Source organism: Lissotriton helveticus, chromosome 2_1, assembly GCF_964261635.1.
Source record: "Lissotriton helveticus chromosome 2_1, aLisHel1.1, whole genome shotgun sequence".
In the NCBI taxonomy this organism is placed as follows: Eukaryota; Metazoa; Chordata; class Amphibia; order Caudata; family Salamandridae; genus Lissotriton; species Lissotriton helveticus.
In genome coordinates, this window is record NC_136059.1 from 11816680 (window position 1) to 11842638 (window position 25959).

Sequence of the window (25959 nt, forward strand, 5' to 3'; positions counted from 1 at the left end):
TTAAGAACTGCCATAGGAGTGAGTGATAGGTTTATATGTGTTAGTGATTAAAGGTAGCTATAGGTAACCTATATCTTAGTAAGGGGTGCATGCACCACCTTACCCAGGCTGCAGTAGCAGTCCTGTGGTGTCATTTTAGAAGGCTTCCCAGGGGTGGCATAATGCATGCTTCAGCCCCTGGTAGGCCTCTGGGGTACCTATGCCCTTGATACCTAAGGTACCATATACAAGGAACTCATGAGGGTGCCCCAGTCCCCAAAACTGAAGTGTACCTAAAGTACTTGGAATCAATTTAGAGAGGTAGCAGCTAGGCTGGGGTCCTGGATAGCAGGACCCCAGTCAGACTAACGTAAAAAAAACAGTGAAACATCAGCAAAAAGTGGGGGTAACCCTTATAAGCAGATCCTACTCTCCTACAGATGGGAAACTATACTGTGGAGAGGAAGACTTGGACTCGGAGTAATGAAGATTGCCGGTAAGTAATGTAAGGAAGATGCTCACTGATGAGCAAAGGTGGTCCTGCCACACACATCTCAATGAATATTTCACATGCATTACTCCACTTTCAATTACTTCTGTCACATCTACTGTAGCCTAGAAAGGATACATATGACAGGCTCTGCTGTGGCCATGCCCTTGTTGACTCTCTGGGAAATCTTCCATCATACATGCTGATTTAATGTGCTTGAAATGTTGATTTTTTGCAGATAAAAAGAGCCATGAAACCCCTAGCAGTGACTCTTCAGCTTCCAATCTCTGTGACCCTCTCATCCTCCTCAACAGTTTACTATGCTTGCAAAGCATCGCTTGTTGTCCACTGTCAGTCATGCTCAGTTTGCTGTTTGTGTGCTGGCTGTAAGTGCTGCTTTGATGCTTAAGAACATGTTTATATATAAATAATTAAAGATTTATTTCACTTTTAAGCTTGTTGGATGTTGCTTCTTGTACCACGTCACCTGCTATCATGCTATCCCCTCATGTTTTTGCCTGACATTTTACTTTCTTCTCCAATCTATTGTCTCGCCCTCTAACTCAACCATCCTGTTTGTCGTCTTGTTCCCGCAGGCACCTCACATCTTTAGGACTCCTTGGATCCTTGGAGAACGGCAGGCGTGAAGACGCTCTTCCACCATGGGGAACTACTGCATGACTGTGGTCAATGAGACCCCGTACACCTTCAGCTTCGGCTTTGGCTATCTCGGCAGTCAGTGGGTTATTCAGGTGAGTTTGGCTGTAATGTACTAAGACGTTTTCCTGTAGACACAGAATGGGTAAACCCTTTGATGCGTCAGACCCTATATCCCGGGCATGTGATAGTGCTTTCCAAATACACGCATAACATATCCTAGAGGCTCACAGTTGTGGCCTTGGCAGAAATCTCATTCAATTGTATGAGAGGACTTGTGATTTCACTCTCTGCTCCATCATACAATGTTCTTTTCCTGCAGACTTCCACTCCTCCTCCGAAGGATTAGAAGGGCTGTGCAACATTTCTTTAGCCGTGGAGTACTGTGGAGTTCCAAAGTCTATGACTCTGTGAAAGTGTGGATATTGAACACAATTGTCAGGTGTTAACTTACTCTTGAATTTTTAATGAGAGAATTTTCTTTCTAGTCACAAATTCAGTCGCAAATTCAGAATCAGAGAGTTTGGGACTTGAAAAATATGTTGTACCTCTGGCGCTAGGGCTTATCTTACCCTTATCTTAAATAAAAGTTGGTCCCTTCAATTTACAAAACAAGATTCCTTCCCTCGCAGTCCATGTAGATTTTTGTCCCTGATTTGGCATTACAAGATTGCTTACCATCCTTCCATATCTCAGGACCTTCATCTGCCCAAGAAAATGTTGAATAATTTATCCAATCCGGCTGGACCCAGGCCATGTAGGTGATCGATGAGGCTAAAGTGCAATGGGCTTCAGACTCAGATGTGCCCTCCTCCTACCCTACCTGGGTCTCACCAGACCCCCAGCTATCGGCATGGAAGCCTGGCTGAGGTTGTTGCTGCTTCCTGGTGGCCAATGCTTTTCAAGGCAATATTCAAGTCATGATAAGCGGTGTGACCTGATTCATTTATGACTCCTTGGAGTGTCAACCATATAAGGAATCCATCTTCATTGACTGAGACGCCTCGCAGTACTCGAGGATGAAGCTATGAGTTCAACCACCACTTAGTCAACCTCTGCTCTACTGCTGTAATCCGTGAGATATACCCTCAGCTCCTGAGGGCCAATCAGGGGCTGAGAGGGATGCAGCACTACAAGAGACCTAGAGAAAGTGCCCATCCGACTCTCTGGGGCCTATAGTACTCAAAGTCAACCCTTGTGATGGATTTCCAGGAGTCTTTGGCACCACAGGGACCAGACTAAGCATGGGCTGAAAATTCGATCCGCTCGCGGAATTTACGGATTTCCCGCGATTTCGCGATCCGCGAATCTCGCGAAATCGCGGTAAAATCCGTGAATCAGCGGGGACGACTTTTCAGCCAAGCACTCACAGGGTTACAGCAGCAGGTGCAAAAGTTGTAGCTAATTTTTTGTAACCTTTTACAAAAGGGTTACAAAGAAATTACCTTCAACTTGGGCACCTGCTGCTGTAAGCCTGTAAGTGTTTCCTGGTGCCTCGTTGCCTGCTTGCAACTATTCTCTGACCCTGCTCTGACCCTTGAAGCAGAGTCAGAGAATAGTTACAAGTAGGCAATAAGGCGCCTGTCACGAAAATTAAACCTCAACAGGAAGCACTGACAGATATAAAAACAAGCATTTGCAATGCAATAGGTCTCGCATTAGGAAAGTTTGAGCTATTGGTCTTGTAAATGACAATTTTTTTTATTTATGTGTTGGTTTTGAAAATAGCTAAATTAATAGCTTTGTCATTTACAATGCCAATAGTTATAACTTTCGCAAATGTGACACCTATGGCATTTGTAATGCAGCATGTTTTGTATTTACGTGACTTAGCTGTATTGATATTACAAATTACAATGGCTTTAATTTTTTAAAAATAATTAATACTTAAATAAAAGTGATTTTAATTTATAATGGCAATAGCCTAAACTTTTGTAAATAACTTTTGAGAAGATTATGTTCAGTGTATTTTATTGTGACGAAAATACAAGAACAGAAGTAATATATTAACATCTTTTTGTGAGATTTGTAATAAAGTTTGAAACATTGAGAGAACATATTTGAACCAGTTGTTGTTGAATGGTTGCGCAGATTGTTGCAGGGTTGGCGCTCAGTGGTGCTGTGGTGGTGCTGAATGGTGCTGTGGTGATGCTGAGTGGTGCTGTGGTGGTGTTGAGTGATACTGGGATGGTGCTGAGTGATGCTGGGGTGGTGCTGAGTGGTGCTGTGGTGGTGCTGAGTGATGCAGTGGTGGTGCTGAGTGGTGCTGTGGTGGTGCTGACTGATAATGTGGTGGTGCTGAGTGATGCTGTGGTGGTGCTGAGTGATGCTGTGGTGGCGCTGAGTGGTGCTGTTGTGGTGCTGATTGGTGCTGTGGTGGTGCTGAGTGATGCTGTGGTGGTGCTGAGTGATGCTGGGGTGGTGCTGAGTGGTGCTTTGGTGGTGCTGAGTGGTGCTGTGGTGGTGCTGAATGGTGCTGTGGTGGTGCTGATTGGTGCTGTGGTGGTGCTGAGTGATGCTGTGGTGGTGCTGAGTGGTGCTGTGGTGGTGTTGAGTGGTGCTGTGGTGGTGCTGACTGATAATGTGGTGGTGCTGAGTGATGCTGTGGTGGTGCTGAGTGATGCTGTGGTGGCGCTGAGTGGTGCTGTTGTGGTGCTGATTGGTGCTGTGGTGGTGCTGAGTGATGCTGTGGTGGTGCTGAGTGATGCTGGGGTGGTGCTGAGTGGTGCTTTGGTGGTGCTGAGTGGTGCTGTGGTGGTGCTGAATGGTGCTGTGGTGGTGCTGATTGGTGCTGTGGTGGTGCTGAGTGATGCTGTGGTGGTGCTGAGTGGTGCTGTGGTGGTGTTGAGTGATACTGGGATGGTGCTGAGTGATGCTGGGGTGGTGCTGAGTGGTGCTGTGGTGGTGCTGAGTGATGCAGTGGTGGTGCTGAGTGGTGCTGTGGTGGTGCTGACTGATAATGTGGTGGTGCTGAGTGATGCTGTGGTGGTGCTGAGTGATGCTGTGGTGGCGCTGAGTGGTGCTGTGGTGGTGCTGATTGGTGCTGTGGTGGTGCTGAGTGATGCTGTGGTGGTGCTGAGTGATGCTGGGGTGGTGCTGAGTGGTGCTTTGGTGGTGCGCTGAGTGGTGCTGTGGTGGTGCTGAGTGATGCTGTGGTGGTGCTGAGTGATGCTGTGGTGGTGCTGAGTGGTGCTGTGGTGGTGCTGAGTGATAATGTGGTGGCGCTGAGTGGTGCTGTGGTGGTGCTGAGTGATAATGTGGTGGGTAATGCTGGGGTAGCGCTGAGTGATGATGTGGTGATGCAGAGGGCAGAAAGGCACAAAAAGCAGTCTAAGAAAGGGCAGAAGGGCAGAAAACAAGGGGAAAATGAGTCTAACAGAGGTCAGAAAGGCACAAAAACTAGTCTAACGGGGCAGAAGGGAACAAAAACGAGTGTAAAACAGGGCAGAAGGGCACAAAACAAGGGAAAAATTTGCCTAACAGAGGGCAGAAGGGCAGAAAAACAAGGGAAAAACGAGTCTAACAGAGGACAGAAGGGCAGAAAAACAAGGGAAAAACGAGTCTAACAGAGGGCAGACGGGCACAAAAAATGAGTATAACAGGGGGCAGAATGAATCCCGCCCTGCGTGTTTGTCCACGAAGATGCCACCTTTTTGTGCAATACCTCTACTCAACTGGAGTACTTTCTACTGTCTAATCAGGAAGTGCTCCCTTGTTGCTAAATGTATAGGGTCAGATTTACAATAACTGGCGCATCCCCAGGGATGCGCCAGATATGGTGCGCGGGAGCTCCGCCAACCATGGTGCGCCGCATTTACAATGCGGCGCACCACATGGCAAAAATGGCACAGATGCGTCACGCATCTGTGCCGTAAAAGCATTCCTGGAACTGCGTCGTGCTTGCGATGCAGCTCCAGCAATGATCTTGGGGGCCCTATCTCCCCAATGCTGCATCAAGCCTTGCGCCTGCTTCAAGCAGGCGCAGGGTTTTGACGCAGCATTGGCCTAAAAGTGACTGAGTAAAATCTTGTAGATTTCACTCAGCCACTTTTAGGAGACGTTCCTGCGCAGGAACGCCCTCCCCTGCGCCGGAACGCCTCCTGATGGCGCAGGGCTTTACAACGTGACGCATCTCTCAGATGCGTCATGTTGTTAATATCCAGCCCCATGGCGCATCTTTTGTGCTGCCTCTGCGTCACAAAAGGTCTCGCTAGAGGGTGGCAGTGGTGAACCAGAGGGTGGCAGTGATGAACCAGAGGGTGACAGTGATGAACCAGAGGGTGGCCGGGGTGAACCAGAGGGTGACAGTGTTGAACCAGAGGGTGGCAGTGCTGAACCAGAGGGTGGCAGGGGTGAACCAGAGGGTGGCAGTGATGAACCAGATGGTGGCAGGGGTGAACCAGAGGGTGGCAGTGGTGAACCAGAGGGTGGCATGGGTAAACCAGAGGGTGGCAGTGGTGAACCAGAGGGTGGCAATGCTGAACCAGAGGGTGACAGTGGTTAACCAGAGGGTGGCAGTGGTGAACCAGAGGTGCTGTGATGAACCAGAGGGTGGCAGTCGTGAACCAGAGGGTGGCAGTGGTGAACCAGAGGGTCACAGTGCTGTACCAGAGGGTGGCAGGGGTGAACCAGAGGGTGCTGCGATGAACCAGAGGGTGGAAGTGGTGAACCAGAGGGTGGCAGGGGTGAACCAGAGGTTGGCAGTGGTGAACCAGAGGGTGGCAGTGCTGAACCAGAGGGTGACAGTGGTTAACCAAAGGGTGGCAGTGGGGAAGCAGAGGTGCTGTGATGAACCAGAGGGTGGCAGTCGTGAACCAGAGGGTGGCAGTGGTGAACCAGAGGGTGACAGTGCTGTACCAGAGGGTGGCAGGGGTGAACCAGAGGGTGCTGTGATAAACCAGAGGGTGGCAGTGGTGAACCAGAGGGTGGCAGGGGTGAACCAGAGGGTGGCAGTGGTGAACCCGAGGGTGGCAGTGGTGAACCAGAGGGTGACAGTGGTTAACCAGAGGGTGGCAGTGGTGAACTAGAGGTGCTGTGATGAACCAGAGGGTGGCAGTCATGAACCAGAGAGTGGCAGTGGTGAACCAGTGGGTGACAGTGCTGAACCAGAGGGTGGCAGGGGTGAACCAGAGAGTGGCAGTGCAGAACCAGAAGGTGGCAGTGGTGAACCAGAGAGTGGCAGGGGTGAATTAGAGGGTGGCAGGGGTGAACCAGAGGGTGGCAGTGGTGAACCAGAGGGGGGCAGTGATGAACCAGAGGGTGGCAGTGGTGAACCAGAGGGTGCTCTGCCCATATACAACCGCATGGGTAACTTCGCCATGCTAGTGGCCCGTGAACACGCAAAAAGACCTGCGAACACGCAAAAAAAACAGCGAACACGCAAAAAACCCCGCGAACACGCAAAAAAAACCCAAATCCGCAAATTCGCATGAATTTGCGGATTTTGGGGATTGCAAATTCGATTTCGCGCGAATTCGCGGAACGCGAATTTGCAAATTTCGCCCATACTTAGACCAGACACAACTGAAAGTTAACTATATTGACTAGGACTTCATTTTCAAAGGGTAAAGTATCACTCCTGAAGTTTGGTCTGGAGTAAAATCTCAAATACAGTGCTAATAAATAACATACAATAAATTAAATTTGTATTGTGTACTAATATTTTCATGAAGTATAGAACTTTTAAGTATTTAAGGTCAAGAGTTTAATCAACCAATCCATGATCTCAGAGTCACTGACTTCCTCTAGTGGTAGAGACTCCTCTGCCCGGCTCATATTATAAAAGGTGACACGTGTGCATTCAATGGCTGGTGCATCTTAGGGTGGTAGAGTCTGCTTCATTTTATAAAGTTCAACTGCCTTCCAGTCATGATGTTGTATCCCTGCTTTCCCTCCTATTGTCCTTTCTTCGTGTCCTGTTTTCTGCTGCTCAGCCTGTCTCTATGACGTCATTCTTTTTTGTTTTGGTCAACTCTGTTTATTGGCATTGTTTTTTTGAAAAAGGAAACAATTCAACATTGCAGTAGGTGCGCCATTGCAGATAAAGCGGTGCTTCAGCCGTGCCCGGCTTAAAATACATAATCACCATGACATAACCATGAGGCATTATAACATTACACACAAGTAGTATGTACGATAACCTTGGGCGCCTGAAAATGTCCGCAGCATAAAGAAGTCAATGCGCCCTAGTCTTGTGTAAAAGTGACAAATCATATATGCATATAACAATGCAAAAGGTCATTTGTAACAAAACAGAAACAATAAACAATAAACTGCGCCACTGTCACATAGTGGAGTGGTGTGGCTCACTAGTGGAGTGGTGTGGCTCACTGGTTAGAGGCGGCAGACCCGTAAGCAGAGGACGGCCCGGGACCAGGGTTCGATTCCCGACGCGGCAGGGTCGTGGACCAGGGTCAGCGGGCTCAATAATTCTCGCCTCGGTGCCTACTCCAGTCAGGGACCACACTCGGCAACTCTGGGCATTAGCTTGCCTCATCTTCACAACGGCCCCCCCAGACCGCCGGGGATGCTTGGTTGCACCTTAGAGATACCCATTAGGGACCATCTCTCAGGGTGAGCCAGGACGGGTTCCCTAGCGGTCGAAGCGCGGAGACACTCCTCCGGGAGTCGATTCTAGCGCTATATAAACCCACAATTAATTAATTAATTAATTAATAGGTACATTGTTGATCATCCCCATGCCCAACCCCGGAGCCCGCCCCCCTCCTCCCTCCCCTACCCAGCTCCTTAGCCTACGCATCTCAATTATGCTGCTTTCCATACGTATTTTCATGTTGTGCACCAATCGGCATGTCAGATGCGTTGTCCGCTTCATGCCCACCCACTGCTCTCTGTGCCTGACTAGTCTCCTGTCCCCCTACGCTCGCGGCGTTGTCTGCTGTCTGTAAATCGGTGAGCATGCGTTCCCATTGTTCTGCCATGGGTTCCCTGCGGAACCCCACTTTTTCTTCCCTCCGTATGATAGTCCACTCCGCTCGGGCCCATGACTATAGGGACAGAACCCATGCCCGCACACCTGGTGCAGTGCTCGCCTTCCATCTCCTAGTGAGGAGTTGTGTTGGTGTTACCATCCCCAAGTCTAAGAAGCGGGATGATGCCTTGTCCTTAGGTGTAATTAAGGTCAAGAGGTGCTACAAGGGACTTGATTCTGGGGAAAATTTAACTTAGTTAGGAGTCGTACTAAATTATTGCAGCTTCAAATGAAAATATGGGGAGACATATACAGAAAAATGAATTCTAGCTTGGTTATTCCTTGACCCGGTTCCCTGATGGTGTACGCAGAATCGCTGAATTCAATGGAATCTAATTCCCCACGGCTGTATTCTGTTTTTGATGACTTTTGGATAGCGTTGTACTATTAAGCTTTAACTAACACGCCGCAGTTCAGATCCACTTATATCTTCCGGAATCAACGGCCCTTACTTCTCAAATTCAAAGAGAAGTTCTCCATTGTGAATTTTCAGGGGGTTTTCCCAGCAATGAATTGTTTGGTCCTGATGATGGTCTTCATGACGACAGCATATTAGACCGAAACGTCGACACTTCCATCATCTCCAGAAACGTTGCGTTGGCACAAGCACACAACCATCGTTCATTAATGAATTTGGTTGTTTGTTATAATTGTCAGGAATTGATGTTTAGTTGTGAACTGATGTGTTGATGTCATTTATACCTCTGTTCATAACTTCTTTTGCTAGAATTCATTTTTCTGTACATGTCTCCCCATATTTTCATTTGAAGCTGCATTACTAAATATATAAAAAAAATTAATTGAACTCAATTTTATTCTCTCCGTGTGTCCTTTTCTCCTTCCGATGATTGATTCGATTTTTGACTTTTTAACGTGATACCTTGTTGATACACTGAAATGCGATAATTTAGTACAACTCCTAACTAAGTTCAATTTTCCCCAGAATCAAGTCCCTTGTAGCACCTCTTGACCTTAATTATTCAGTGCCCAAGCCTACATGGGTAAATTGCGTTTCCCCTGCCTTAATCACGTTGTCCTTAGGTGAGCGCCTAAAGTGATGCAAAAGGTATTCAGGCCAGTCACACGGGATGGTGCGGCCTGTGCACCGTGCAAGCAACTCACTAACGTCCCTCCAGTAAGTGCCAAGTCCGGGGCACTGTCACAAAATATGAAGAAGATCTGCGTTCACCGCACCACACCTGGGGCAGGAAGCGTCTGTCCTGTGAAAGTACCTATTTATTAAGTTGGGGAGAAATAGGCCCTGTGAACTATATATACCTGGATTTGTCGGAAGCGCATATTTCTGAGGATGCGTACCGGGCTTTTAAGAATCTTTTCCCATTCTTTGTCCGCCAGTGCTTGCCCTAGATCTTGATCCCACTTTCCATGAAGTGGGGTCAGGTCCAGTTCTGCGTGTACCCTTAGGGATGCAGCAAACCACTTGATCAGATGTCTGCCTCTGCCCATGACATGTAGATATTGTACGGTCAGATGCTGCGTTGGCTCCTCCGCAATGTCGCCCCACTGAGCCACCATGCGAGCCGTGAGTGAGCGATGCAGGAGGAACCCCCCAGAGGGTAGCCCAACGTCCATGACTAGGGTCTTATAGGGTATCAGTGCGCCATCTTGATACAAGTCGCCCAACGTATGGACGTCCACTTCCCGCCACTGTTCTAGCATGCAGCCCGTGAGGAACCCTTCGCCTCCCAGTGAGCCCTCCAGTGGCACCGCTGGTGCATACGGAAGCACCGCTCTCATGAGCTGCAGTGCCCTGCGAAAGCATTGGAATGCCACCGCCAGCAACAGCGGGGTGGGACGCACTGGTGCCGCCAGGGGTGGAACAGTGCAGTGATCTGCCCCAGAGTGTAGGGCGATTTGTTCGTGGCAGTGTCATCCCTGCCCCTGTCCGCTAACCATCGGGCGATCCACTGCAGCTGCGCCACCAGGTAGTAATGCTCAAAGCAGGGAGCGGCCAATCCGCTTTTGCCCATTAGCAGGAATAGCTTCCCGAGTGCCAACCGGTGGCGGGACGCTCCCCAAACAAAGTCGAGCAAGATCTTGTTAAGCTTGGAGAAAAAGGACGCGGGCATGAATAGGGGCAGGTTCATGAAATAGTACAGAAGGCGAGGAAGCATAACCATTTTGGTGAGGGCCACTCTGCCTGTGGGCGTCAGGGGGAGCATGGACCAGAAGCCAATTTGAGCCCTAAGTGCTGTCACCGCTCTACCCAGGTGTCCGTCAAATAGGTCCGCCGGCTGGCGATAGATCTTGATCCCCAGATACTTCAACGTGTCCGCTTTCCATTGGACCCGGCTGCCAAGTAGGCTATACTCCGGATCAGCCACGTCGCTGCTAAACGCGTAGAGGCATGACTTGCCTGCGTTTACTCGGAGCCCCGATAGTTCGGCAAAGCAATGCAGTAGGTGGGCGAGACGCTCCGGTACACTGCTCACATCGCGGATGAAGACTAGTAAGTCGTCTGCATACAAAGACACCTGATGGACTCCATCACCCAGAGGGATCCCGTCAGCCAAGGTTTGTCTCATGGCCACAGCTAAGGGCTCCATGGCCAGTGCGAAGAGTAGCGGAGACAGAGGACACCCCTGATGGGTGCCCCTGCCCACCGCCACTGCCTCCGAAATATAGGGACACAGCCTGACTCGGACCACAAGATTCCTGTATAGGAGCCCCACCATCTGTAGGAAGTTTGCTTCCAACTCAAACTTCTCCAGTACCAGCGACAAGTAACCCCATTCAAGGCAATCATAGGCCTTTTCTAGGTCTAGCACCAGGCACCCCACCCTGGACCAGGCCCTCGTCGCTTCCGCCGCTACCCTAAAATACCTCCTGAGGTTCAGGGATGTGGACCTTGCATGGACAAACCCGTTCTGATCTGGTTGGAATAAATGTGGGACCATCGGTGCCAGGCGCTCTGCAAGGATTTTGACTAGCACCTTATAGTCGGTATTTAGCATTGCCAGCGGGCGGTAGGATCCTAAAGATATGGGGTCTCCGTCAGGTTTAGGCAGGGTCACTAGGAACGCTTCCCCCTGGACGTTGGGAGGTGGCCCGCATCGTCCGATGCCCCGTACACCCGGAGGAGATGAGGCTCTAGGATGTCCCAGTTCGCCTTATAGTATTCAGCTGGCAGGCCGTCAGGCCCTGGTGTTTTCCCGGCCGCCAGTGCTTGGATCGCGTCTCCCACCTCCTCCAATGTGAGTGGGGCACCCACGTCTGCTTTCTGACTCTCCGTGGTTGTGGGTAACGCAACCGACTCCAGGAAGACAGCCAGCGTGTGTGCAGGGCCCGTACCTCTAGCTCTGTAGAGGTCCCGGCAGTATCCTGTTATCGCCTGATGGATCTCGCGCTACGTGTATACCACTGTTCCTTCCCCCACACGAATGGCACAGATGGGGATATTATACTCTGCTTTCCACATCAGCCAGGCCAGTAGGCGTCCAGCTCTATCCACCTTGGTATGCGTCTTGGCGGTGTGCGCTACATAGTTGTGGCACCTCAGACGTTCGATGAGAACCGCATGTCGATGAGTTTGCTCGCAAGTCTGCCAGTCGCCTCCCGTTCCCTTTCATATCTTAGGAGCTCAGACTCTATGCGGGTCAAAGAGGTTAACACTTGTGCGCGGATGTTCCATGTTGCACCTATGCAATGCCCGCGTACAGTCGCCTTATGGGCATCCCGTTCCACCATTGGGTCGCTTGCGGAATCCTCATTCTCTTCAAAGTAAGCCAGTATGGCCGTACCCAGCGAGGACCTAAACTCGGCATCCTCCAACTCTGCCGGCTGCAGCCGCCACTTGGGTCCCGGAGGTCGGTATGCCCACCAGCTAAGCTGGAACTATCGGGGGATGTGATCCGAGTGTGTTCTGGATAGGTAATCCGACTTAGGCAGAAGTGGAAGCATGCACTGGGAGCCCACTATTCGGTCCAGGCGGACTGGAGGTCGAGCACTGATGAGTAATATGAGTATGTTTTGTCTGAAGGGTGCTGCGCGTGCCAGAGATCGTGTATGTCCCAGTGCGATAACCAGTCCCACAGAGCCAGCGCTGTCGATGTCACAGCGCGTAGGGGTGGGAAGGAGCAGTCCAAATGCGTGTCAATTACCATGTTGAAGTCTCCGCCCAGTAGCCAAGGGAGGCCCATATACCGCTGGAGGACATGATTTAAGCACACCAGGAAGGCAGGCTGGTCCATGTTGGGGGCGTAAATGGAACCTAGCAATATCTCCTGCCCATTGAGCCTCCCCCTTGCAAGGAAGTTCCTTCTCTCTGGGTCTATCTGGGTGTCAGTACATATAAATGGGACGCCCGCTCTTACCCAGATCAAGGTGCCACGCGCGTGTGCTGAGTAAGTCGTACCATGTACCTGCCCTCTCCAGCGCCTACGGAGACGGTCCAATTCCACTTGGGACATTTGGGTCTCCTGCAGGAGCGCTATCCCCACCCTGTGCCGCTGCATGTAGGCGAAGACAGAATATCGGCGCGACGGTCATGATGTTGGTGCACGCCATAGTCTGAGTTGCAGTGTAGTCACTCTGGGGATCAGGGGGGGTGTCTTGCTGGGCCCGGGGATGGGCTCTCGGGCGGGGTTTCTAAGTGTTGCTTCCGAAACATGTGAACCAGAACAAATGATTTAACTTTATGGGCGAGTTCCCAACAGGGCATGCATTCAAATAGGTGGTGTATCTACCTCTTAGTGTAACGTGTCCGCAACTCAGGGGAATGGGGTGGAGTGCACAGCCAGCTGTTACCTCAGGGCGCTCCTTGACCTAGGGCCTTTAGGTCTGCTGTGAAATGTTTGAGGACAACTAAGCAGTGTGATGGCCTGGACTGGCGCGGGCCATCCGCGGAAAGCCCCAACGCGCGTGCCTGGCACCCAACCTCCTGCAAACAAGAGGGCGGTGGCACATTCGCGTCTTGTCATCAGTGCCTAATACCTGGTCTGCGCCAGGTGCAAGAGCTAGCTCTTAACACTTAACAGCGCACCGTGGCAGGCACATAAAGGATTCAGCTAACAGTATGCTGCATATAGAGAGTCCATCAGTCTATCTCAGGGTCATCACCGGTCACACTATAAAGTCAGCTGTCTGGGGTGTCACCAGGCAGGGTAGTGTCCTCTGACATCACAGTGGAAGGCGAGGCTGATCCTCTTGCGTCGGCGTCACTCTGCGGCCTGGAGCATTCTCCACCCCAGCATCGCAACCGCCTCAAGTTCTTCCTGTCGTTCTTGTCGTATTTTCTCTGAGCAGGGTGCAGCTTGTCCAGGGCCTGCAGCCCGCCAGGTCCCCCACTTCCTCTGCCGCCTTCTGGAACGCTGTTTGTGCCAACCGCCCTCTTCCGGGCCCACTGGCCGTGCTCCCGACCACTGTCCTGTCTCTTCCAGCCAGTCCCAGACTTCCGACGGACCCTCAAAAAAGCGAGTGCCCCCTTGGTGACCACCCGCAGTCAGGAGGGGAACAACAGCGAGTACGGTAGCTCCAGTTCCCGTAACTGTTTCTTCACTGCCAGGTACGAGCCGCGTCTCTTCCTGACTGTGGCTGCGTAATCCAGGAAGAACATTACGTGGCTGTTGCCCACTTTGAGGTCACTCATCTTCCGAGTCTCGCTACGTACTGCGTCCCTGTCCCGATAGTTGAGGAGTCTGAAAAGGAATGGGCGAGGCCAGGCACCGGGTCTCTGTGCTTGTGCTGGCACTCTGTGCGCCCTCTCCACCACAAAGTGCGGGGATAGTGTCCCAGTAGGCAGGAGCGTCCGCAGCCAGGTCTCTATGTAGTGCTCGGGGTCACTCCCTTCTTCCCCCTCCGGCAGGCAGACCACCCGGACATTGTAGCATCGAGAACGCCCTTCTGCATCCTCTGCCCTGTCTTCCAATGCGTGGACTCTGTCGATCAGGTCTTGTATTGCTAGGCATGGCTGTGCACTACAGGTTGGATTTCTTATACCGTTTGGCGCTGCGCGGTGACTGACTCCGATAGTTTGCGATGGTCCGTATGGAGCAGCGTGAAGTCAGATGTGACTTTGTCTGTTCATGCTTCCAGGGAGGTCTTGGTTTGCGCTAGGTTAGTTTCAATGCGTTCTAATGCTGCCAGAACCGTGTCCATTTTGGCCGCCAGGGTAGCTGTGGGATCCATGGTCGCTCGCCTCTGCTCCTGTATGGGGTCAGGGCCGCTCTCATTCTGCTGTTTCACCTGCGTTTTGTCCCGAAGCCTGCCCATTGCTAGCTGCGCCGTGGGCATCAATGCGTCTGACTCCATGCCTGACAGCGGCTACAGAGAGGACCTTCTGCCAGGTATTCAACATTATATGCGGGGTGTGAGGGACAGCAGTTGGGCCCGACTCCCCCTACCAGCCGCCACTGTCCAGACGTTCAAGGGCAGTCCGTCGTCAAGATCAGCTCCATGGCGCACCCTCCCACGAGACTCGTGAGGATGGACAGCCACTTTATCCTAGGCCCATTCCGGTGGCATCAGCTAAGGGGACCCTCTTCGCCTAGCTCGTCTGCAGTGATAGCAGGGAGGGGAGCGATCTACACGGTCCAGAGGTGATGGCGGCGTGGTTAAGGGCACACCATGATGGTGCCTTGAGCAAGTTGATGCCCACGTGCTGCAGATCACGTCTCGGGGCACTCTCCTCTCCTTTAAGCCCACAACCACCGCTACCCTTCTGTTACTCTGAGGCTCAGGTCCAATGTCCGGCGCCCCCGCAGCATTGAACAGTCTGGCGTGTGTGGGGCAAGCAGCTCCCCACTGTCCAGCGACCCCCTCAACGGCAGCGAGCTGTCCCAGGAGCTCCACACCTCACAGTCCGTGGCGACCCATGAGCTTCCCACCAGGATCATAGCGAACTCCTGCAACTTGTGTAGGAAGTGGTGCAGCGCTTCGCAGGGGGCCTGTCTGGTCACCGCTGCGCCCCCCCCCCGCCGCTTCTCCGGGCCCGGGCCGCACCGCCGCCAAAATGGACGCTCTGCAGCCGGTGTTGCAGCTTTCCTCTTCTCTGGCAACAGGGGGGGGTTTTAGGAGGGAGGCAGCCGGAACCTGGGTCCTTGTTTCAGCCTCCCTCTGCCCTAGCGGTGCTGTCCTGGAAGCGTGCTTGATGGGGGCCGCGCTTCCCCACTACTCACCTCAGCGTGGGACTAGCGCGGCTCTCCTCCGATGCGTCCTGGCCCCCTGGGCCCGACCGCCATGCTGCCAGCCGCACCAGGTGTCTGTTAGGAGCCCTCTCGCTCTCAGCCTCACCGGCCGCCTCCAGACACCTTCCCGCGCTCGCTGGGTGCGCCTTTGCTGTTCTCAGCGTATTTCAGCCTTCTAGGGCCAGCCGGGGGAATTGGCACTCTCCGGCGTCTGCTCTCGGCCGGCGCCGGGATGTTACGTGCCCTTTTCCGGCTCTCCGCGCCCCTGTAGGTCGATGACTGCTCCTATGCCCCTGCCACCTCGTAGGTTGCCGCAGATCTTGTCAGCAGTTCTCACAGTCGTTCCCGCACCAAGTCCTCTCAGTGTGGGGAATGTTATCTCGCAATCAGGATAATTAAAGAATAATTTCAGGGCCCTACAGACGGAGCTCTAAGAAGTCGCGTCTGCCATGTTGCCTGGCTGGACATGCACCCCTCTATGATGTCTTTCTTAGTTCTATCTGTGAATGTTTGAGGTACAGTCAGTTATCTTGGAGGCTGAGCAGCAGGCAGCTCCTCCCGGTGGGGCCTTTACCTTATTCTTTACTGGATTCTACTATATTGATTATATGCTGTGTCTATTTATCCTATAACTTCATATCAACAATAAATATTAATCTGGAGCACAGCAACTAAGGAGTTATCTTTTTTTTAAATAGCTGTTACTGGAGGAAGCTAGGCAGGAGATAATTGTTGGAAGTTCAATACTGTTTACATGCCACAGACTCAGCAATTAAGGAATGGTGGCCACAGAGGATGAAGAGTGACTTGAGCAAATAGCTACTTGGCACTATTTTACCTAACAGCACAGAAAAGACTGAGCCAGACAGACCTGCCTTGCATTGTCCCCGTCTCTCAAAGGTCAACATGGAGAAAACAGGACGAACACAGACCCTGGTCGGAGGAGTACTTCATTGTCAGGCCTGGATCCAATTGTGGATTAATCTAAAGTCTCTAGACACAGCTCCTATCTTTATACTGATTTTAGCGGCTGGATTACCTGCTAGGTCCCTCCTATGGGTGGACCTGAGATCGGGGTGGTTACACCCCTTTCCCTTTGTCCAGTATTGCACCAGAGTGGGGCTGGAGTGCCCCAGCAACTGGTTTGAACCGGGCTATGCATGGAGCACCTTGTGTGCCCCAGGCAGTGTCTGGAAAAGAATATTTCCATTCAACCCACCCTGCCCCAATACACTACAGGCTGTCTGGGGAGGTGCTAGCACCTCCCACAACAGGAAACCTATTGTCCAGACCGCCCTTCCTGGAGTTTCCCCCAGCTGAAGGAAGTCAGACTCGTGTCTGTGACAGCAGCATCCATTTTGTGATGTTTAACTTTAACCGGGTAAAGCAGTAACATACTTGTCTTTTCCCTCTAGAAGGGTGGAATGCTACCCCCGCCTCCAGAATTGGCAGGGGGGGGTAGTTTTCTAAAGTGTTTGACACCTTACACGACATGTTTTGATAAAGCCAAACCAAAGTTAGCATTAACCACGAAGATTATAATGCACTAAGAGTATATGGTATGTCTAAATCATAGAACAGCTGTAAGGAGACGGTTCTGAAAGCTGCAGAGGGGCTCAGCTCATGCTAGGGCACCCTCTCACATAGAATCAAGCACTCTGCCTCCAGGATTGTCGAGGCCTACCATAGGAGTGACTTATAGTTGCCTATGTGTCTATATATAAGGTAGATATAGGTATACTATATCTAAGTAAGGGGTGATTTCACCACCTTACTCAGGCTGTGTGAACAGACTTGTGGTGTCAGTTTGGAAGGCAAACCAGGGGTGGCACAATACATGCTGCAGCCCCTGGTAGGCCTAGGGTGCACATATGCCCTGGGTACCTATGGTACAGTAAAGAGGAGCTCACCAGGGTGACCCAGTAACCAATCTGGTATGTACCTAAAGTACATGGAGTCCATTTTATGGAGAAAGCAGATAGTCTGGGGCCCTGAATAGCAGGGTCCCAGGCCAACTAAGTTGAAAACCAGCAAAACAATAGGAACAAAAGTTGGCGTAACCATATAGTCAGATTCCACCTTCCTACGGACCCCTTACAAGATGACAAAACAGAAGTTCAAAGGGGCTAAAACCAACCCCTCTCTGTGGCACCTCTCTGTATGCAAACATGAGGCAAGGTAACAGGGCATCACATCCCCTGCTGAGCATTGCAGGGAGGCCCATTATCATGCCCTGCATGGTTTTGTTGAATTTGTCAACTAAACCATTTGTCTGGGGTAAAACAGGGTGGTGAACTTGTAGCTCACACCACATTCATCCTACATAGCTTTTAGGTATGCAGACATGAAATGTGCCCCTCTATCAGATACCACCTCTTTAGGAAACCTCATTTTGGTAAAGATACAAAGCAAGACCTTTGCCACTGCAGGGGCAGTGATAGCCCTCAGCAGAATTACCTCTGGGGACCTAGTGTCATGGTCTACTACCATTAGACTGAACCTGTTCTCAGGGGGCAACAATATCCCTTACTACCCTCCTAAATAGAGTCACAGCCCTGGAAGTTGAATAAGGGAGCATGTTGCTGGCCCCTTCTCTTGGCACATGAATGACAGGGGACATAGGAGTGACAAAGCTATTTCACCATTTGTGACTTCTGAGTCAAATAAAAATGTGCATCCAACCTACTCCAGGTTTTGGTTTGCCCCAGTTGTCAATCTGGGGTGTTGTCATGGGCTGAGGTCAGACCAAACTCTCCATACATTAAAGGACCACCACTCTCCTTATTGCCCATGGTCTGGGGTCCTTGGTCAAAGTATACAAGACCTCATCTGCCCAGTAGAACTTGTGGGCACCGCTGACATTTCCCTCATCTGTCCTTGCAGCATGCTGCCTAGGGCCTCAAACAGATAGACTTGCCTTTATGCCTTTGGCCAAAGTCCTCTTTGGAGGGCCCCCCTGCATGTATGAGTTCAGCCATATCAGGCCAGACTTTTTTAGCTGCAATTCACTCCTCAGGCTCTAGGGTACCTCCATCAGGAGAACTCTCTCCCTGGGCTTGTGACCTTTAAGAAGCTGACTTGTCAGATTTCCTGCCCTTTCTCTTGTTTTGAAAGGTCTGGGCCAAGATCCAAATTCCCATGACTTCCTGTCATGCTGCTTGTGCTCGTGTGGTCACACACACCCACATTTTGGCGTGAGTCTTCCTTTCCACTTCTACCCAAGCAGAAGTTTCCGGATCATTCAACAGATACTCCACTGGAATGGCAGGGGACATAACCACCTTCTTTGGGCCAGTAACCCGTCCCTACTCTAAGCTTACCATAGCAATTGGATGGATCTTAGCATCATTGTCAACATTGGTAATATGGTAAATGACACAAAGTTACATTTGGTCTAGGGAAACCAGTCTAGCTGCCACCATAGTAACACTAAACAACAAGGAGAATACCTAACTGATGCACTTAATTAAATATAAATTAAACTAGAGAAAGAAATGATATTTCCAACCTAGATTTTGCTAGTTAATAGCTTTTTATTTATTCATTTTTTAAGGACAAAAGCTTTTTGAAAAAGTTAATGCATATTATATACACAATTGGACACTACACCGTTACACTAAACAAAAATTAAAGATATTCATTCATACCGTCAACCATGTCACAATCATTCAAAAATTACAACCAACCATTCTTACACACTCTGAAAAAAAGGGGTGGGGAAAAGAAAGAAAGAAGTTGCTCAATAAATCAAAAATATCAGATATGATACATTAATACATATCAACCTGGAAAACAAAGCGTACACTTGAGATTCAAATATATTGAATTATATAATGAAACACTTTTTTTGTCAATGTGTACACAGCTAAAGTGCAGCAGTTGTCAACACTTAGGTGGTGCGAGAAAAGAGCAACGTGGGGTACAAGGGCCTACGCGTTTCGAATCCCACAAGCACTCAACAGGGGATTCTCCTCAGGGCCAATGGAAATATCTAAAAGAAAATAAATATAACGTAAGGAATTGAATGCTAGATGAAAGATTACAAAAGTGACCCAGCGTCCACTCAAAACAGCTTACCCTACTGGTCTGCAAGGCAACTTGGGAAGGTGGAGTGGTGCATATGTTTCTGCAAGGGAAAGGAAGTACATATCAGGCGGTGGACCTACCGGGGAGACACTGTGGGTGTGTGCACAAGGTAGGAAAAACCACTGTACCTTTCTGAAAACTGCAGCAGTGCGGTCAGATTAAACGAGTTGGATGGTGGCAGGCGCAGGCGGACGGTCTCACTAGGTTAAAAAATGATGATATTCAAGTGAGAAGTTGAACTACCAGCCTGAATAGATCAGTGATCATGGCAGTTCTGTAAAAACGGGCTTACCGGACTGGGCAAACAAATGGTCCGAGGTAGATATACAAATTCAAATGGAGTCGGCAGCACACAGTGTCTCCTCTGTATTAATCCTACGGAACACACACAAGCAAGGCATTACTCATCTACCCTATCGGTGGTCGGACGGAGCGCTGTGAGGTTCTGATAAAAAAGTAATAAAAAAAGTGATAAAAAAAGTTACCTCTGTGTGGAAGAACGCTCGGTTCAGTGTATTCAATTAGGCAAGTAATCGTCACCAGGGGGGGTTTGGACCTCTGTGCGGAGACGCTCCGTTCACAGTATTCAATTAGGCAAGTAATTTGGACCTAAAAATGAGAGTGGGTTTTAGTCATGGGAAGGCTTAAAAACAGGACGGGAAAGCCTGGGTGCCTGCCGCCGAAGCCTTACCTGAAACACAACTTCTAGCGCGCTGCAACCGCAAAACGCCGACTTGTCCAACCGGCGTGTGGACAGAACTACTCTCCGGCGCCTGCGCAAGCCGGTATGCGTCTTATCTGTCAAACTCGTGGGTGGAATGGTGATCACCCGCGCATGCGCAGATGTGCCCCGTGAAATGCTTGCGAAAAGCATGTGAGCACTTGGAAACGAGCAGCTTAAAGCTGAAAAATGAAGGTACACATCTGTGCCTACAGCGTTGGGTACAGATGTCTGGGCTGGTAGGCAGAGTGCTGCTTAACCTCACTTGCACAGCATAGACAGTAATATGCTGGTGAGAACAGCGTCTTTCAATGCACTGGAGGCAAAAGTGTGTAAGCACCTAGTGTTATCACCTCAAACCACACCTTGACCTGCAGAACCAAGAGCAGGGGTTACTCATACTGCTATGCAGTTATTACAGTTTGTAAATTTCAGATAATTCGTTAAGACCCCTGACAGCCGTGTTAAACTTGACGATAAGGAGCGCTTCTCTTTTAACTAGCAAAATCTAGGTTGGAAATATCATTTCTTTCTCTAGTTTAATTTATATTTAATTAAGTGCATCAGTTAGGTATTCTCCTTGTTGTTTAGATGTAAGTGCTCAACCTGACTGATTAGAGCTAACTCTTCACTGCTAATAGACCATAGTAACACTGGCACTTTTATCCCTTAGAGCCTCTACCTCAGTGCCGTTGATTTTAAGCCTTACTCTGTACATCTCCATGCTTGTAAGTAAACAGCCAGGGCTTTAATATTTACCCCATCTAGGGAAACTAAAGTAGTGTCAGTGTAAACTCTAGCCTCTCCAGAGTACACTAACACCTCTGCTCCTATGCTAGGAAATCACTTAGATTGTCCAACACTGTGGGACATTTTTGGGTTCACTGACACAACATTGATGTAAAAAATTTCGATGTTAAAAATATTGAGTACGAAATATAGACAACAAAAATATCAACTCCTATACTTAAACAGGTAAGAAAAAATATTGACTAAAAATATTGATGTAAAAAATATAGATGTGTAATATATCGTCTTTTATATAAATATAAACTAAAATATTATATATTAAATACATTAAATACAATCCTAACAAAATAAAATAAATGTAATATACATTTTAATAAAAATATAACAAATAAACGTAATAAAAATAAATTAAAAAACAAATATATTAATTTATAAATATATATATTCTTAAAAACAACAAATAGACTATTATTTTTCATCTATGTTAAAAGTTTGAAATAATATTAAAAATATATATATTAATGTTTTAAAATATAAAAAAAAGAAACATCTATAATAAATTTAAAACGGAAAGTGTTGGGTAGCAGGGGGGTAAAAATTTCTATTCCAAATCCAGTGAGTGCAACAGTAGGGAAAGTGTTGGATGGCGGAGGGGTAACAATTAACACTTACTAATCCTACTCCAGTGAGAGCAACATTAGGGAAAGTGTTGTAGAGCGGAAGGGTACAAATCACTATTCCCAATCCACTGAATGCAAACGTAGGATAAGTGTTGGATAGCAGAGGGGTGACTTTTTTTATCCCCATTCCGCTGTGTGCAACAGTAAGGAAAGTGGTCTATTGCAGAGGGGTAAAAATTACTATTCCCACTCAATTGAGTGCACCAGTAGGGAAAGTGCTATATAGCGGAGGGGAAAATATAACTATTCACACTCTGTTATAAAAACATAAAAAATATTAAGAATTAAAAAAACAAGATTACAAATAAATCAAAACTATTTAAAAAATAAGAAAGCAAATATAATTAAACATATAAAAAGAATATATATCATAATAATAATTACATACCTACACATATTCATGGTGTCCAGAAGTGTGTTTGATGATGGGAGTGGAAACTAGGCTTGTGATTGGGTTTTTAAAGAAATTAATGGCATGAGAAGGTTATGCAGAAATACTATTGACCGATAATGGTTTTCAGCTTGTCTCCTGGGAAATGAAAGAATTTTTGAGAATGCATGGCATAAAAGTTGTGCTCTCTATCACCCGGAGACCAACGGTATAGTGGAGAGATTCAATAAAGTACTCAAGTAGACCATTGTACTAGCAGAAACTAATTGCTTAAAAAAAGGAACTGTAAGGCTCAGTGAAAGGGGATAAATGTGCGGATAGTTGGCATCAGGAGGAAAAAAAGGGGTTGGCAAGGAAAATACATTTTGACTGTAGGAAAGCTGTGAAAAAATTATTTGGTGGTTGTGGTGTGAGACGTGGTGCTAATTAAACGTCCAGGGCGGAGTGGTGATAGCTCCAAATTTGTTACACCCATTCATGTTTCCAAAGTATTTGATAATGCGGTAAAAACACAAGACCACCGTATTTGGAATCTGGGAAAAATGGTGGTGTACAAGGGGCCTGAGCGTCACTCTGGTAAAAGTGTGATGGGTGGTGATGCTTCTAAAGATGAGAGTTTAGGTGATGACAGTACAAAAGATAGACGCAGAATGTCTTCGAGAGTCAGTAGGAAGCTGTTGTACTTGAAAGATTTTGAACAATAATATTCAGTTCAAGGGAGTGATGTTATTCTGTCTTCCCAGTCCTGGTGTTTTCGTTAGGAATTCTTGAAGGATCTTCAATTGTATCAGTACTCAATGTTTTTTCTTTTCTTTATGACAATCCTCTGTGTGTTCTGTTATTTTGGGTTTCTCTTAAAGGTTTGTTCTTTTTTATCTCACTCGTAAATTCTAATTTGTACATATGTTTGTTTTGATGTATTATAAGAGGGAGGTGTGTGGTATCTGGGTCTTGGTACACAAGAGCGCTCCGTTGGGACAATGAAATGTAGTCACTGGAATGGCACCTATGTCACAGGTGGGGTTGGAATGTTTGGTTTCAAAGTGGGTGAGCAGTTGCTTAACCAAGCTGTTGGGAGATGCATGAGTTCTTCTTCTTCAGAATGAATAAACTTTATCAGGCCTCACTTCTGCCTTGACTGACCCTTTCAAGTGCTACTAGCAGCTGGTCTTACAGAGTGGAACTGCGAAACACAAGTTTAGCATCCCACCACTGAAAAACAAATGTACGACAGTGTAGTATTTTGCAGGGAGGCTGGATAGGCTTTATTATGTAATGCTCTCACAATACCCCAAAATAGGCCCTTATGATCCACACTAATAAATCCCGAGCTCAGTCCTGGTAAAATGGCACAGAGCAGTTAGGCTTTACTACAGGAACAAGTTTAGAATTTCCAGCATTGGGATCTCCTTTTAGTGGGATTTTTATACACTGACAGGTCTCTCCTCTGAAAAGTATCTTGGTGCGATAGGGGAAGAGCTCTGCTACTTGCAGGAAGATTGTTAAGAATTCAATCAAGTGGTCGCTCTCACCCTTGAAGCTTATTATCCTGATGATGACCATTAAAGAAATTTCGGGTTGAAACGCCGTCAACGCCTCTAACATGGCTCAAATCAGAGATTACATTATTTTTTGATTGTGTACTGTGTTTATTGTTATTTGTTTATTTTTATCTGCCACTGTTTTTTGATTTCACACGTTTATGTCTTTTTAGTGTATAGTATGAGTGTAATTGTTTGAGCGCCATTCTGTTTTCATTAACTTCATTAAATGTATCTATGTACCTATTTATGTACTTGGTTCTTTGTAACATTGTGACATTCACAGGTTTTTCCATCACTTTTTCTTTACTATATAGAGTTTCCTTTAGTCTTTTTTAGTGGTTAAGTATGGTAATGTAGCTCAAGAACCTATGTTTGGATTTCAGTAAAAGGCAGGGCACTGAACACAAAATGGGTCAATTCATGGATGACTAGATGCATGAGTGCAAGGATGAGTGAGTGCATGGATGATAGTGAGTGATTGTATGGATGAATAGATGAGTGACTGCATAGATAAACATATTCAGACATTCAGTTCTAAGGCAGACCTACTGATATTGTATATATTTGTTGTGACTGGAAGGAATGAATTAGTTTGCTTCTAAGTCAGTGTATTTGTTGCCTGCCGGTGATATATTTTAGTCTCAGTAATCCTTTTTGTTAGCATGACGTCCCTCAGTGCTGTAAGACTCATCTTTTCTTTTCTCCCTAGGGTGAACGTATCCTTGGGCCAGGCGAGAAAGTAAAAATATATCAGCAAGGAATAATAAGTCGCTTGTATGTTAGATATGGATCCCATAATGAGTCTAGTTGCTTTCAGGCTCCAGACTTATGGATGCAGTACACCGGAATAAACTGGCCAACATTCTACATCCGCGTCATCAACTCAGATCAATCGCAGATACAGTTGCGGTGTGGTCTTGAAGGAGGATACGGCCCTGTCTGCCCCAACTATGGTGAGTGAGTGTTTGGACACACACTTTTGAAAAGGAATTCAGTGTTAACAAGATCCACATAATATCCAGAATCTGAGTGTTTGATTAAAATGCATTTCTTCCTGAGGTCAGGGTCCCAGGGTGGTGGGGGGTGGAGGGACGGTACCCCTGTAACTGGTTCTTCATCCTAAGTTTCATCAAACATGTCCCTGTAGCAGTGATTTGGTGCTGGTGCCATGAAGCCCCCCAATTTGTCCTACTCCTTTTCATGCACAGATGTAACCCTTGCAACCCGGAGGCCCATGACCCTCTGGAAGTTGTACCCACCTCTCCAAACTCTCAGGTAGTATTAACCTGTAGTGGGAGACCCTGTGGAGATGGTAATTTCTGGTCCCCTCCAGATACTCCTCAATGTTTCTTCATGGCTGCTTCCTCCACTCTCCATCCCTACTCTGGGCATTTGCTTGTGACAGCAAAGAAACTGGTACTTAGTAAACACAAAGTACTCACCTCACAAGCCTCACTCTTTGACCAAGATTTGGCATACAGCAAATATACTGTTACAAGTGGGTCAAAACTCTAACATATTAAGGGATCCTTAGATAGCGAGACTTAGTCCTAGAAAACTTCAGTATACCTTTATTTATTTTTTATTTTATTTTTATATAGCGCTGGCGAGACCTGGAGGTATCAGAGTGCTTTACATGAGCATCAGATCATAGTTACAGGTTACATCGATACAAAGGTTGCACAGTTATTAGAGCAAGGCAACATAGTTACTTGTAAGGTCAAGATAAACAATAAGCACAAATACAAAAGGGGAAAAGCAAGCAAGGGGAAAGATTCAGGGGAGGGGGAAGGATCAGGGGAAGTAGACAGGTAATGAAGGAGGGAAGGAGGAGGGGAGGGTGAAGGACACCGCATGGAAAGAGGAGGGGAAGGGCGACGGGGACACAAACCGGTAGACGAGTCAAAGCAACGTCCAAAGTCTAGTAAGCTCTGATCCCAGGGGGAGTGGTATCACTTCCCTATCTCAGTTCCTGGAGGCTCCCTTTACGCAGTGGACTCACTCCGAGGGATCTCCGAGACTCCAAGGGCTACATTCGGGATCCTTCCCCAAAAAGGGGAGAGGGAGTGCTTTAACAAGGGGTGCCATACCATACCTCAACTGTGATTGGCTCCCTTGGCACTGTGGACTCTCTCAGCAGGTTCGCTGAGACTCCAGAGTATAAATATTGGATCTTTCCCAAACAAGGGGAGAAGGAGTGCTTAGTCAGAGGACCCAAAGGACAGGAGGCTAGGCAGACCAGCAAGCAAGATGAGAGATTCAGGGGAGAGGGGATAGGAGCTAGGAGCTAGGGAGGTAGACAAAGAGAGAAAGAGTACTAAATGGGAACAAATTTAATTAATGAGTCATTATATAGCACTGGCTAGACACGAGGGAATCAGAGCACCTTACATGAGGAACAATAATGTTGCAATTTACATCAGTTAAAAGTTACATAAGTATCAAGAAAAGCATTTATAGAACATAGGGGGCAAGGTGAATGGAGCAAGGAAGGGTAAGGGGATAGTGTGGGGGGTAGGAGGAAG

At 48.1% G+C, this 25959-nt stretch overlaps 1 protein-coding gene across 1 annotated transcript in view; it reads left to right on the forward strand.

Annotated features, from left to right (window-relative positions):
* Window positions 1-1131: 1131 nt before the first annotated feature.
* LOC144819166 (uncharacterized) overlaps window positions 1132-25959 on the forward strand; it is a 119714-nt gene continuing 94886 nt past the window's right edge. The window contains 2 exon segments of the mRNA XM_078677138.1: window positions 1132-1221; window positions 24144-24387. Coding sequence (XP_078533264.1) covers window positions 1132-1221; window positions 24144-24387 — 334 coding nt within the window.